Raw genomic sequence first — 11,966 nt, 5'->3', positions numbered from 1 at the left:
GGCATGAACAATGGATTTAAACATGACTATAGACATTTTAGTTACAACAGGTATGGAGCCGAGTTGTATTGAATTAGGTACAGTAAAAACATGTCTCAGCTCCTCGTCCAACCATTTAGACATCGAATGTATATAAACAGGAAATTAGGAAGTATAAAATAAGCCAGAAGAGATCTCTATCCAGCAGGTACTGTGAAGTCGGACGAGCGACGGGTATATATGAGGGGGTATGTGTGGGGTATATCCATTCCATGCCGATGAGAGCATGGTGCAAAATTAGATGCAGCGGTGACTTTTTTACTCCGAGGGCTCAGCCTCAGTGACCTTCTCCACGCTCTGGCTCTTGGTGAACGAGCTGGTGCGGTGGAAGTAATTGTGGACGGAACCCTCCAAGAGGTCATCCTCGACGAAGGCCAAATCGACATCGTCGCCGGTCTTGGTCTCTTCGCTGCGGCGAGCCATGATGGCCTCCCACTCAGTGCGGTACTCCTCAACGCGCTGCTGGTAGTCCAGCTCGGGGTCGTAGTACTTGCCGACGCCACGGAAGCGCTCCCACAAGGACAGGTGCTTAGGGTGGATAGCAACACCGTGATACTCGTGCTCACGACCCTCACGGATGAATCTCCAGCGGCGCTCCTGCTCCTTGAGATCCAGACCGGTGGTATCCGGCAGGAAGAAGAAGGTCAGGAACATGCCGAAGATACCCCACCAGGGCACAAAATAGAACTTGGTCTGAGTGTCGATGTAGTTGAAGAGGATAGCAGCCAACAGGGCTCCCAGCTTACCGCAGGCGGCGGAGATACCGTGGGCGGTGGCACGGATGGGGGTGGGGAAGACTTCACCAGCGACGAGGAAGGTGATGCAGTTGGGACCGAATTGGTTGAAGAAACTGCCCAGGAAGTACATGGCCTGGAAGGAGTGGATATTGGCGGCTTCAGTGTAGTAGTGGTAGTGGAAGGCAGGCACCACATACACGATGAAGCAGAGCAAGAAGCCCATGATTTGCATCCACTTGCGGCCGTAGAGCTTGTTGTCCACGAACATGATGGCAGCATAATAGCCCATCAGGGTGACAACACAGTTGATGAAACTCCACTGCCACGTAACGAAGATGGACTTGGTGTTGGGGCTGATGACCTTGATAAAGTCACCGGAGAAGAGCTTGGCACCGTAGAAGAAAACGTCGTTGGCGAACCATCCACCAGCAGTGGCCATAACACGAGGAGTAAAGTACTTGAAAGTGAGGCGGAGAGACTCGGTGTCGTAACCAGTGACCGAGTTCTTCTTCTTGGTGGCTGCCAGCTGCTTACTGGCGGCCTTCATGTGGTAGGCACGGTAGTAGATCAGCCAGAAAGTACCAACCATAGGGATGACGAAGGAGATACGGTAGGTCCATTGGGTGTTGGTCTCGCTGATGGGCTCCTCTCCGCTACCAGCGTTGAAGATAAGAAGCAAGATCATGAGGATGGCCTGGTTAAGGACCTGTCCCCAACCCTGCATGGAGAAGACACCAACAACCTTGGAACCACGGTGAAGACGATCCTCGCGAGTAGAGAGCTTGCCGGAACCAACAGCGTTCTCCATACCGCTGGTGGCAGTCATAGGGTACTCACCACCTGAGAAGAGTTAGCCGATCGGCTTTCGAAAGGAGGGCTTCGTGCCGCCAATGCAAAGCGGAAAGTTATAACTTACCAACACCGATACCGTAGATGAAAAGCGACCAAGCATAGCAGATGACCCAACCGTTTTGTGTGACACCCCAGGCGCAGGTCAACATGACCAGACCCAAGAACATGATCCAGGCATCCTGCAGCAAACCCCAACGACGGCCTATCCAGTCACCAATGACACCAACGAGGACCTGACCGATAATGATACCGACGATTTCGAGGTAGGTAATGGCGTTGATCCACTGCTTGTTACAGATTTCGTACTTGTCCCAGCAAGCTGAGAAGGAGTGCTGGAAGAGGGTGGAGATGTTTCCGATGGACAGGAGGACGTAACTGTGGCAGATCTGTTAGAAAGGACTATATGCAGACCAATTGGAATGGGGTAAACATACCCTTCCAGACCAATACCAGCACCGGGAATGATGGTGTTGCGGAAGTAGTTCATCATTGGAGAGAGGGGGTCCTGCTTGATCTCGGCCCAGAGAGCCGACCATTGACGGCTACGTTCCTTGTTGTCGACCGAGGTGACGAACTTGACACGCTGCCCAATGGGCAGATCGGCCCAGTAGACACCCTCTGCCGTGTAGCTGTCGTCGGGACGGAGGAGGCGATCGAAGCCCTCCTTTTCATTGGGGTGCATCTCGGCAAAATCCTGCTTGCCGTTCATGTCGGGGCCGTGAGGAGCACGAGGGCCAAAGTCCGCCATATCTGCAGAGGATTCCTCAGAAGGAGGAGGAAGGGGACTTGCAAGTAAGATAAGGATGGTCTGAACTTGAGGTGCAGATGGCAAGCAGGGTCAGCAAAGGCGAGCGGCGATCGCTCGCCTTTTAAGTATCAGGAAGGGGATCGAGAATCGCATGCAGGCGTGTGCCTCTCGAGGTGTCAGGCTGTCAGCTAACCGGCGCAGCGACCGATCCATGCATCTCGAAGAAGCAGCATCAGCACGTTTTGCAGAGAGCAGCTGTGGTTGGCCAGGAGGACGGTGGTATCGCCGCACGTGGTTGGCGAGAGGGTGTCGCGTAGTCATCATCACACGCGACAGTCTTAAGCGAGTCGAACAGGCCACTGCAGCTGGACACTAGCATAGCGCTGCTGCTAGAATACTAGCATGTCTAGTCTAGCTGAAGGCAAAAAGGAGGGTGTACGGCCGACTGGATGCAATGGTACCTAGAAGTCCCCCGAGCGGGTCGATGGGTCAATTCGGGGGGAAGTGGGTGTGGATGGGGTGGGGGCAGCCAGGCCCCGTCCGACCCGACTAGTACTAGTGGCCTGTTGGTGATGGTTCATATGGCCTATGGAAGGTGTGAGTTGATGGCGGAGGCCGAATCTACAGGTTTTCGGGCGGACCTGAGCCATTGTGCTTGTGCAAGCTGGGCTCAAAAGGTGGTGGACGTGATGCAATGCTAAGCCGGAATCTGCCCTGCCCTGTCCGTATAATTGACTCGGGCAAAAGAGTAAGTATTATTCCAGAATCACGGAAGCATGGCCGGTGCAACCTCAAGACGGACACAGCCGTCGGCATGGTCCGGGGGGTAAAGGGGATTGGACAACAGCGCATGCAGATGGTGCATCTGGACGGAGGAATGAGAGGGCGCGATGGGGGCACGTGCTGCAACGCCGGCCGGAGAGAGGCCAAGCTTTCTTGGCACCACGTGCCCTTCCATCCATTTTGGTCCAACAAGAAATAATTGCGATTTTTGGTCGTTTCTCGTATTCCGTTGCTTGTCCGGCCTTGTCTATCTTGTCCCGGCTTGTCATTTCTTTTTCCCATTTGACTTTTTCTTTTTTTTGCTTTCTTTTCTGGGTCCGATCGTGTTAGGAAAGCCAGGAACAACGCATCGGAAATTAATCTCATGGTGGTCAGACCTCCGCGACCCCCCTTTGGTCCACTCCCGGCCCAGGTTGGATCCCTCGTGCGCATCATGCTGCTTCTCTTACGCCCGTTCAGTTTAAGACTGCAGTTATTTTTCAGCGACGGAGGGGCCGCCATTGGCCGATGGAAAGCAGGGTGTGTGAGATGTGTGTCAGAATGTCGATGCTCGCTCCTATTGAACCTTGAGCACCGGCCAATAATCAGGAAGATGATTCCTCTCCAGCCCATACTGCTGCTGCCAAGCTTGGATGGCTCCATTCTGGCTTGGCTCGAACCAGAGTTCACCTGGACCTGCTAACATGACTCTTGTCGTAGTCAGAGACCAAGTTAGAAGCTACTGTCGCTCACGTGCTCCAGTCCAGCACAATCCCTTGGCTACACCTTGAGAATTGAGAACAATTTTCTGATTCTAACCGAGAAGAGTAGGTATTGCTGGTCACAAGGTTTAGTAAGTGTGTATACCATCTAGTTCTGATTTCATATGCTTCGTGGGACGGCATCATATTCTGAAACTCATTGATCGTCTAGTTTCAATTCCTTAATGTCAAATTAACTCAGCTCAATATGACATTCGAAACACTCGAGCTACGCAGATCTTCGCCTGGTTGGCTACAGGCGACACACGTTCTCGATTATGTTTACCTCATCAAGTTCCGCTCAGCAGAGCAACTGGTCTTCCTAACGATTCCCCCGGCACCATCAAGACATCCCACCAGCATAACTCCAGAAACCACTTCGATGAACCATTTTCACAGCCCCGACTAGATACCCTGCATTTGATCCACAGGTGGATATACCCAATCCAGTCGCCTCTCGGGAGTTCTTGAGACTCACATTGATCTCCCCACCCGGCTAGGTTGAACTTCACCTAGGGTCCTGCAACGTCCCTGGCTCATGGTCAGCACTGCAGCAAGTAGTTAATATCCGACGATCAGCATTTTATTCGGTCGGTCACTTTGTTTGCATCTAGCGTCTATGCATTTCCCAGTCGGCTCGCCCGAATTCATACCCAGCTGACCCGCCCAAGCCAACAGCACGTACAGCAGGCCATCAGCGATCCCCACCCGTGGGCCTTACCAGCATCCACTACACGCGTAAGCAAGTCTCTGCACTAACATCAGGCTACTCGTGCAGGCGCTGTTGCTGAAAAGTGTGAACGTCTGCCAACGAGCTCTGTTTGACCATTATTCCATGTCTCTGCACTTAGATCTTCCTTATAGAGTAACCCTATGAGATCCTGAAATTATACTTCGTACTCATTTTTTCGGAAGTCTAGGCAGGGTGAGATATCTTCTAGGGCATTTCGATCTTCCTTTTCGCCCCCGTGCAGGAGCTAATGCGGTTGTTTGATGCCACTGTCGCCTGCGCAATGATCCGCCTCTTCCGGGGGTTTGCCTCGACCAGGAGCAGTCCGAAGACAAGGAAAACTTTGATACCTATAGTAGGCCTTCTATACCTGTGAGTCATGGCACATCACTGCATGGAATTCCTACAGTGGCCATTTTCGCCACAGGTTATACTACAGAGTCCTCGAACGGTTCCCCGTCTATAGAAAAGAAAGATTAATCGCCATCCAGCAGACAGAGCGTCACCTATCACCAATCATGCCACTAGGCAAATTGCGGGATTCAAGGATAAAAAAGCCTTTCTGCTATCGTCGATGAAGAGGAATACTAGGAATCCATTTGACTGAATGCGACGATTCGTCACTCGTCGCTCACACTGTCGATGACGGCAAAGACTCGAAAAGATGTTTTCTCATTGCCGAACCCAAATTTTCCGTATGACCACATCTACGCAACCGCATATTTCTCGTGTCATTACAACTCACATAAGATTCGAAAAAAACAAATCGGTGTTGAGTGCTGTCTAATTCGCACTTAATGTCCGCGGAGTTCGCGCCCCTTAGAGTCTCAACGTCATGCGATGAGACCGCCTTCCCGTCGATGCAACTTACATTCTATTGTCCGGGGGGCGACTATCACCTTGTGTTACATACCCTACCATGGAACCCCTTTTGCTCCCCCATCTGTCATTCGGAATGCCGAAGGTGCGCATGCTTCAATTTCGGATCGTGCGGAGGTCTCCGCAACTGTCTCCCATTTTATTCTGAATGCGGGCTTGATGTTTGCTTCGCAACGGCTTCGCTCTCTTTAAGGCAATATACACTGTCAGAAAAATGCACGCTATATCCTTGACAGTCTACCTTTTGGGAAACCTTCTCATGGCTTGGCACCACTGCAAAGCGGGCTACAGACGCACTGGCACGCTGCGGGGCTGCGGTGAAGACAAGCTTTCTCGTGCGAAAGGTATAAATGGATAACGCCCCATAGTCGAACCGAATGCATCTGTACCAAGACTCATGGCATTATATGACAGGTAACCGAACGCGGCAACACCCTGTCCGGATATTGTATCCGAAGCTGTCAAATGCAATATACTTCACACTATGCAACCTTGCAATGAAAACTTCTCCACACCGAGAGTCCTTGACGTAAACACAAAGATGTCAAGGCTAGTATCCAGTCCTTAGGGCTTCCGCCGCTCAAGCTATATACTCTCAGCTGCTCCCGAGGAGAGGAGATGCTCTCAGGGCTTGGGCAAGTTCATCGGTTGTTTAACTTGAGCGCTTGGGTTCCAAGGGTGACTTGACTCAAGATGCTGTTGGAATCTTGCTGGACAGCCCTGGTCCATTTCTTTAGCTTCCAATCTTTGTTTTCATCCCAGCAGTATCCGCTTGCACCTGATGGAAGTCTAGAAAAGCCATCTTTCCCTGACGGGGAACACGGAAATACTCTCCCGCTAGATAATGGCCTCGAGTATCTGCATCCACCAGAAGGGGAACTTGACGATGATCTTGACATTCCTGACGAGATCGATCGACCCCACCTAGAAGGACCGTCATTGAAATTTCGACCTCTGGATACCCCGTCGGATAACTTCGAGTGCGAGTATCCAGGGCTTGATAGACATTTTGATCCACCGTCGAGAGACGATAGAACAATTTGGCTGAAAAAGAAACCACATCGTCGCGGTAAGGATATCACGATCCACACAAACTATGAGGACTATGCCCCTCGGGGCATCGATCGGCATGTAAGTGATGAGAGGCGTCTAGTTCTGAGAATTCTTACTAATAACGCAATAGGTACGCGTCTCAGTGACGAATGATACGAGTAAACCCAAATATCTTGATGGTCGTGACTATAGGCAGGGAAAGTACTTTGACTTTCAGTACCCTGGCCCACTTATTGGTAAGATCCTCCCTGTCGTAAGTTCTTTATACCATTGGCTGATGGGGCATTCACAGAGGCTTGCTGGGGCGATACTGTCTGTAAGTAGCACGCCATCTTCAGTGGCCGGCCTCTCGCATTGACTGAAGCCAGATGTTCACGTAACAAACAAGCTGCAGGAAAATGGTACTGCGATTCATATGCATGGCATTCGCATGTTGAATGACAGTCTTGCGGATGGCGTTCCAGGTGTCACTCAATGCCCTATTGCTCCTGGGGAGACTCATACCTACAAATTCCGTGCGGTCCAGTATGGCACAACTTGGTACCATAGCCATTACAGTCTGCAATACACGGATGGTCTCCTTGGGCCACTGACTATATATGGGCCTGCATCTACCCCGCATTATGATGAAGCGATGAAACCCCTCATCATAGCCGACCACAATAATCGGAGTGCCTTTGAGGATTGGACTTGGGGAGTCGTTGAAAAACATGCCACTGGGCCGATCAAGATGGAAAGCATTCTTATCAATGGTCACGGTAGGTGTACTCGGTCGATGACAAACACTTCACAATTCTCAAGAGGTGATAATAACCGCATCACAGGCAGCTATCAGGGCAAATATCAGGACAATCGATACAAGACGCAGGTCAAGCCAGTAAGTTTATCTTCGAGCAACTGTTGTGCTGCCGATTTTTTGACTAGTGACGCAGGGCAAGCGTATCCTTCTCCGGCTGATTAATGCATCAACGGATACGGCCTACATATTCAGCATCGATGACCATGAACTTGAAATTATCGGAGCAGACTTAGTGCCTGTGAAGCCGTACAAGAAGACTCATTTATATATTGGAATTGGTGCGTTTACTCCGTAGTAGAAGACCTATCGAGCCCGAATGTCTAATGACGAAAAGGTCAGCGGTACCACGTCATATTGCAAACGAAGCCCAGACGCCATCATAGACCGAATTACTGGATTCGAACAGAGCCAGCCGAACATTGCCAGAATTTCGCTTGCCCGCAAAATGAGAGACAGGGTATTCTTGCTTACAATGCAAATTACCCGCATGATCCAACATCAGGGAAGCACCTATATAGCACACAATGCCAGGATGAAAACTACACAAACCTGGAGCCGGCGTTCCCCATTGATGTGCCGAGGCCGAAACCATGGCAGTTACGAAAAGTCAAATTGCCGACCAAAGTGAAGAGGGATAACTTGACGCTCCCAGCCGAGCCCGAGAACAATGTTAAAGAAGGGCCAGAAATCGGAGTCTGGAAGGTCATGGACGGACCTGCATGGGTTAACTACCAGGAACCCACTATTAAGCATATCAACAACAGTAAGAATGACTGGCCAGAAACAGCTGCCCTAATGGAGGTCAATAAAGATAGACGCCATAGCTCTCCGACATGGGCCTATATGGTGATAGACGGTGGGCATCAACCGAATGATACAAACGTGCCAAAAGGAAAAGATATCGTTCCTGCAGCGCACCCTGTACGTCTGACAATGAAGACTGCCTCTCTGGACCAAGCTGATAATTCATACTCGCATTCAGATGCATCTCCACGGCCACGATTTCGCGCTCCTGAAACAATCGTATCATCCACTCAATGATGACATGTTTGGGGATAGAAAGAATCATAAGCACCCAAATTCTACTCAAATCAACGAGTTCATAAACACCTTTGACCTCAAAAACCCGCCGCGTCGTGATGTTGTCCTGCTGCCCCGTAATGGGTACGTTGTGCTTGCCTTCAAGGTCGATAACCCTGGTCCCTGGCTGCTGCACTGTCATATTGCCTGGCATGCGTCTGGGGGCTTGGCACTGCAGATTCTCGAAGACAAGCAACGCCTTGCTAGAGGTATTACAGGTGATCCGGCCCGCCATGCATATGATCAGTTGTGCAGAGGCTGTTCAAGTTGGAAGAAATGGTATCATGAGCACACGCCATTCTCCCATCGGTTCCAGGATGACTCGGGAGTTTGAGATACTCCCAATAGTACCATCAACCTGGCTGTGGAAGACCCCATTCTATTATTAATGGGCGATTCGGAGGACGGGGCCAGAGAAGCTGGCTTTCCGGGCATTCTTTTCGGAGTGATATCAGAGCAGTGGCATTACAACAGATGCCGTATCAAATTGACAGGACGAGGAAGTGTTATTGTCGATCTGGGACCATGACTAATGGGATACTGGGAGACCGAGTGCAATTCACTGCAAGTCTATCGCTATGACACCGATAGTAGGTTGACAAAGACAATCGTTTTTCAGTAATACTTAATCTTACCATCCACCCATTCGTTACCGTCGCATCCTTTGGTTCTCTCGCTCTGTAGACTAGGTCGATACATCGTATCCATCTTCCACAACCGAGTACTTCAGATTCGTCGAATAATGCACCCTAGAAGATCGAGTTACATCTACGCATACCACATCTTTCCTAGCACGCAAACGAACTACAACTCCCGCATATGTGGCTTCCAAACTGACTATAATGCATGAAACTAATCCTGATTATATGAAAAATAATACACAACCTACTTACCCCCTAAATACCCCCCAAATCCCCCGCCCCGACCATCGCATCCCTAACAATCTCCCTCTCTGCCCGAGCCCCCGCGTCCCCAAACAACCCGTCAATCTCCTCCAGCGTCTTCCCACTCGTCTCCGGCACCAACAGCACCGCCCACACCCCAGCCAACGTACACATCACCGCGAAAAACACATACGTTCTGTATCCGATATCCGACAACATGGAGGGCGTCACCACTCCGACAATAAAATCCGACAGCCAGATAGTGCACGTCGCCAACGCGACACCCTTCGACCGAGACGCATTAGGAAACACTTCCGCCGGCAGGGCCCACCCCAACGGCGAATACGACACGCCGTAGACCAAAATGAACACGAATGCCATGGCGACACACGCCCAGCCTGCTGCTACATGGCTTGCCCAGTCATCTGAATACAACCCGGACAAGATAGCAATGATGATGTAAGCCACGGCCATGCCAAAGGCACCATAAATGGCTAGTGCGCGGCGTCCAACTCCCTCGATAATGAACGCACATATCACTGCCGCCACAGCCTGGATGATATTGAACACGCCAGAAAGAATGGTGGACATGCTATCCGACTGCCCTAGAGATTGGAAGAGTGTCGGCGCGTAGTAGATGAACGCATTGATCCCCGAGAACTGTTGGAAGAACCCCACGCCGCAGGCCACGGCGACGCGTTTCCAGGTACTTCGGGAGAAGAGGTTTAGCCAGGAGACGAGCTCGAGTTTTAGGCCCGTGGCGCCGGGGTGGCGACGTTCCTGGACTAGACGCTGGTAGGTGATTTCGGAGACAATGGTGCGGAATTCGGCCTGAATGCGGGGGTCGGTGCGTGGCAGGCCCCGGAGTTTGGAGAGGCTGGAGAGACAGTCGTCTTGGCGGTCGACGAGGGCGAGCCAGCGCGGAGAGTAGGGGTAGAAGTGAATTCCGATGCCGAGGAGGGTAGCGGTCACCATTTGGAGGCCGAAGGGGAGGCGGAAGGAGGCTTCGCTGGGGATGTAGCGTGTCGCGTAGGTGATCCAGTAGGCGATGACGACGCCGAGGGTGATGGAGATGGATTCGAGGACCAGGAGGGTTCCGCGGAGCTCGGGGGGTGAGGTTTCGGAGATGTAGAGGGGTGCACCCTCCAGCGGGGGTAAGGATCAGTATGTAGATAGGCAGGTGGAAAGGAGGCCGCAGGAGGGAAAGGGGGTACGTACCATGGCCAGAGTGCCCACGCCAATACCGCCAATAAAGCGGCCAGCAACTAGCATGTCGTAGTTCACGGCTGCAGTCTGCAAGATAGCACCGATGTCGAAGATCACCACGACGACCGTGATGGCCCACTTTCTCGAGATGCGATCTGCTAGGTAGGACATGAAGAGACAGCCGACAAAGGCACCCAGCAGTAACATTCCTGTCATCAAGCCCTTTCCGAAGGCAGATTCGGAACGAGGGTATACTGCGTGGAACTGATCCATGACATTGATAATGGAAATGACACCCATATCATACCCCATGGAGAACCCGCCCAGTGATGCCAGGGTCGCCGATCCGAAGACATACCATGAGCGGAAGAGGCCACGGATGCCGCCCACGCCATAGGCCAGATCGGAGGTCGACTCGACCGCACCAACATTCTCATCATGCTCGGCAGTCGCGATGTCTTTCTTCAATTGGAGTGATGATCGGTCGGGTGTGTCATTGTCTGCCATGATTGCAGGAGACTAAGATGCAGTGAATGTGCTACTAGTAAAAGGGGGTGTGGATCAGCTGAGAAGCAACCCACCATCCCATACCCAGAAGGGCGTAGGCATATTTATATCGGAGTCAATTGCCGATCCATAGTATAGGGTTGCGGCTAGTAGGATATGCAATCGCCGATTAGGTTGTTGCTGGACTCTGGGGGAAGATGGGGTATCTTTCCCAGTCTGGAATGAGTGTGATGTACCCCGGATTTCCCCGCATTCAGTCCCCGGGACGAGCCGCCCACGTCAAGTCATTGGCTCAGGGTTGGTTGCATGACATCGTCTAGAGTCCAATTGGGGTTGGTCCAACGAATGCGGAAAATGATCCTGCTTCGGTCAAGGCGGGTAATGTTGCCCTTTCCTTGGGACTGGCTGAGCTGATGAGGTCATCGCACAGATCTTTTGCTCGTATAGGTGGACTTTGGCGGCCATTTTATCCTCATCTGACGTGTTCAGTCGACTCTCTGCCGTCTGGGCGGTGTTAGGGCGGGATTTTCTACTGGTCTGGGATTCTGGCTTTATTCTTCATATCGGATTTCTTGATCAAGGATAAGACATTTAAGCATATAATAGCCGCTTTCGAAAGAAGACACGATGACTGTGAGCTCGTCCAGATTCCAGTTTGGGCGTCAGTAGAGTTCGGATAGGGTCATGTGATCGCATTGTTGCCTTGACCTGCCTCTCAACCTATCTTATGTTCTCTCATCATAACAATGATTCTATATCGGATGTAATACTGTTTGCGCAGTTTATTGTCAATTAGGGACTGGTTTGCAGCTTTACCTGGTGGAAATGACTGGCTGAGAGGCAGTATGGGTATAGGGGGAGAACCAAGTGAGCGAGTAGGTGAGCAGAAAAGAGGGAAACAAAAAGCAAACACGATACGAGCTATGAAA

At 51.4% G+C, this 11,966-nt stretch overlaps 3 protein-coding genes across 3 annotated transcripts; 1 reads left to right on the top strand and 2 right to left on the bottom strand.

Annotated features, from left to right (window-relative positions):
- BDQ94DRAFT_127912 (MFS phosphate transporter) lies at positions 1-2,489 on the bottom strand. The gene is made up of 3 exons (XM_026763897.1): positions 2,063-2,489; positions 1,693-2,003; positions 1-1,616 (listed from the first exon to the last, which is right to left on the bottom strand). The coding sequence occupies exons 1-3, from the start codon at positions 2,374-2,376 to the stop codon at positions 298-300; spliced, it is 1,944 nt and encodes a 647-aa protein (XP_026628406.1). The 5' UTR covers positions 2,377-2,489; the 3' UTR covers positions 1-297.
- Positions 2,490-6,201: 3,712 nt separating this feature from the next.
- On the top strand, positions 6,202-8,774 carry BDQ94DRAFT_186230 (uncharacterized protein; the record flags this gene model as incomplete). The annotated part of the gene is made up of 8 exons (XM_026775096.1): positions 6,202-6,639; positions 6,692-6,797; positions 6,854-6,877; positions 6,930-7,319; positions 7,386-7,438; positions 7,494-7,638; positions 7,695-8,281; positions 8,343-8,774. The coding sequence occupies 8 exons, from the start codon at positions 6,202-6,204 to the stop codon at positions 8,772-8,774; spliced, it is 2,175 nt and encodes a 724-aa protein (XP_026628405.1).
- Positions 8,775-9,336: 562 nt separating this feature from the next.
- Positions 9,337-11,287, bottom strand: BDQ94DRAFT_186228 (sugar porter family MFS transporter; the record flags this gene model as incomplete). Its single annotated transcript, XM_026775095.1, has 2 exons — positions 10,543-11,287; positions 9,337-10,467 (listed from the first exon to the last, which is right to left on the bottom strand). The coding sequence occupies exons 1-2, from the start codon at positions 11,035-11,037 to the stop codon at positions 9,337-9,339; spliced, it is 1,626 nt and encodes a 541-aa protein (XP_026628404.1). The 5' UTR covers positions 11,038-11,287.
- Between the last annotated feature and the right edge of the window lie 679 nt (positions 11,288-11,966).

This window comes from Aspergillus welwitschiae (assembly GCF_003344945.1).
Source record: "Aspergillus welwitschiae strain CBS 139.54b unplaced genomic scaffold BDQ94scaffold_9, whole genome shotgun sequence".
In the NCBI taxonomy this organism is placed as follows: domain Eukaryota; kingdom Fungi; phylum Ascomycota; class Eurotiomycetes; order Eurotiales; family Aspergillaceae; genus Aspergillus; species Aspergillus welwitschiae.
This window is presented reverse-complemented; position numbering and strand designations above follow the sequence as displayed.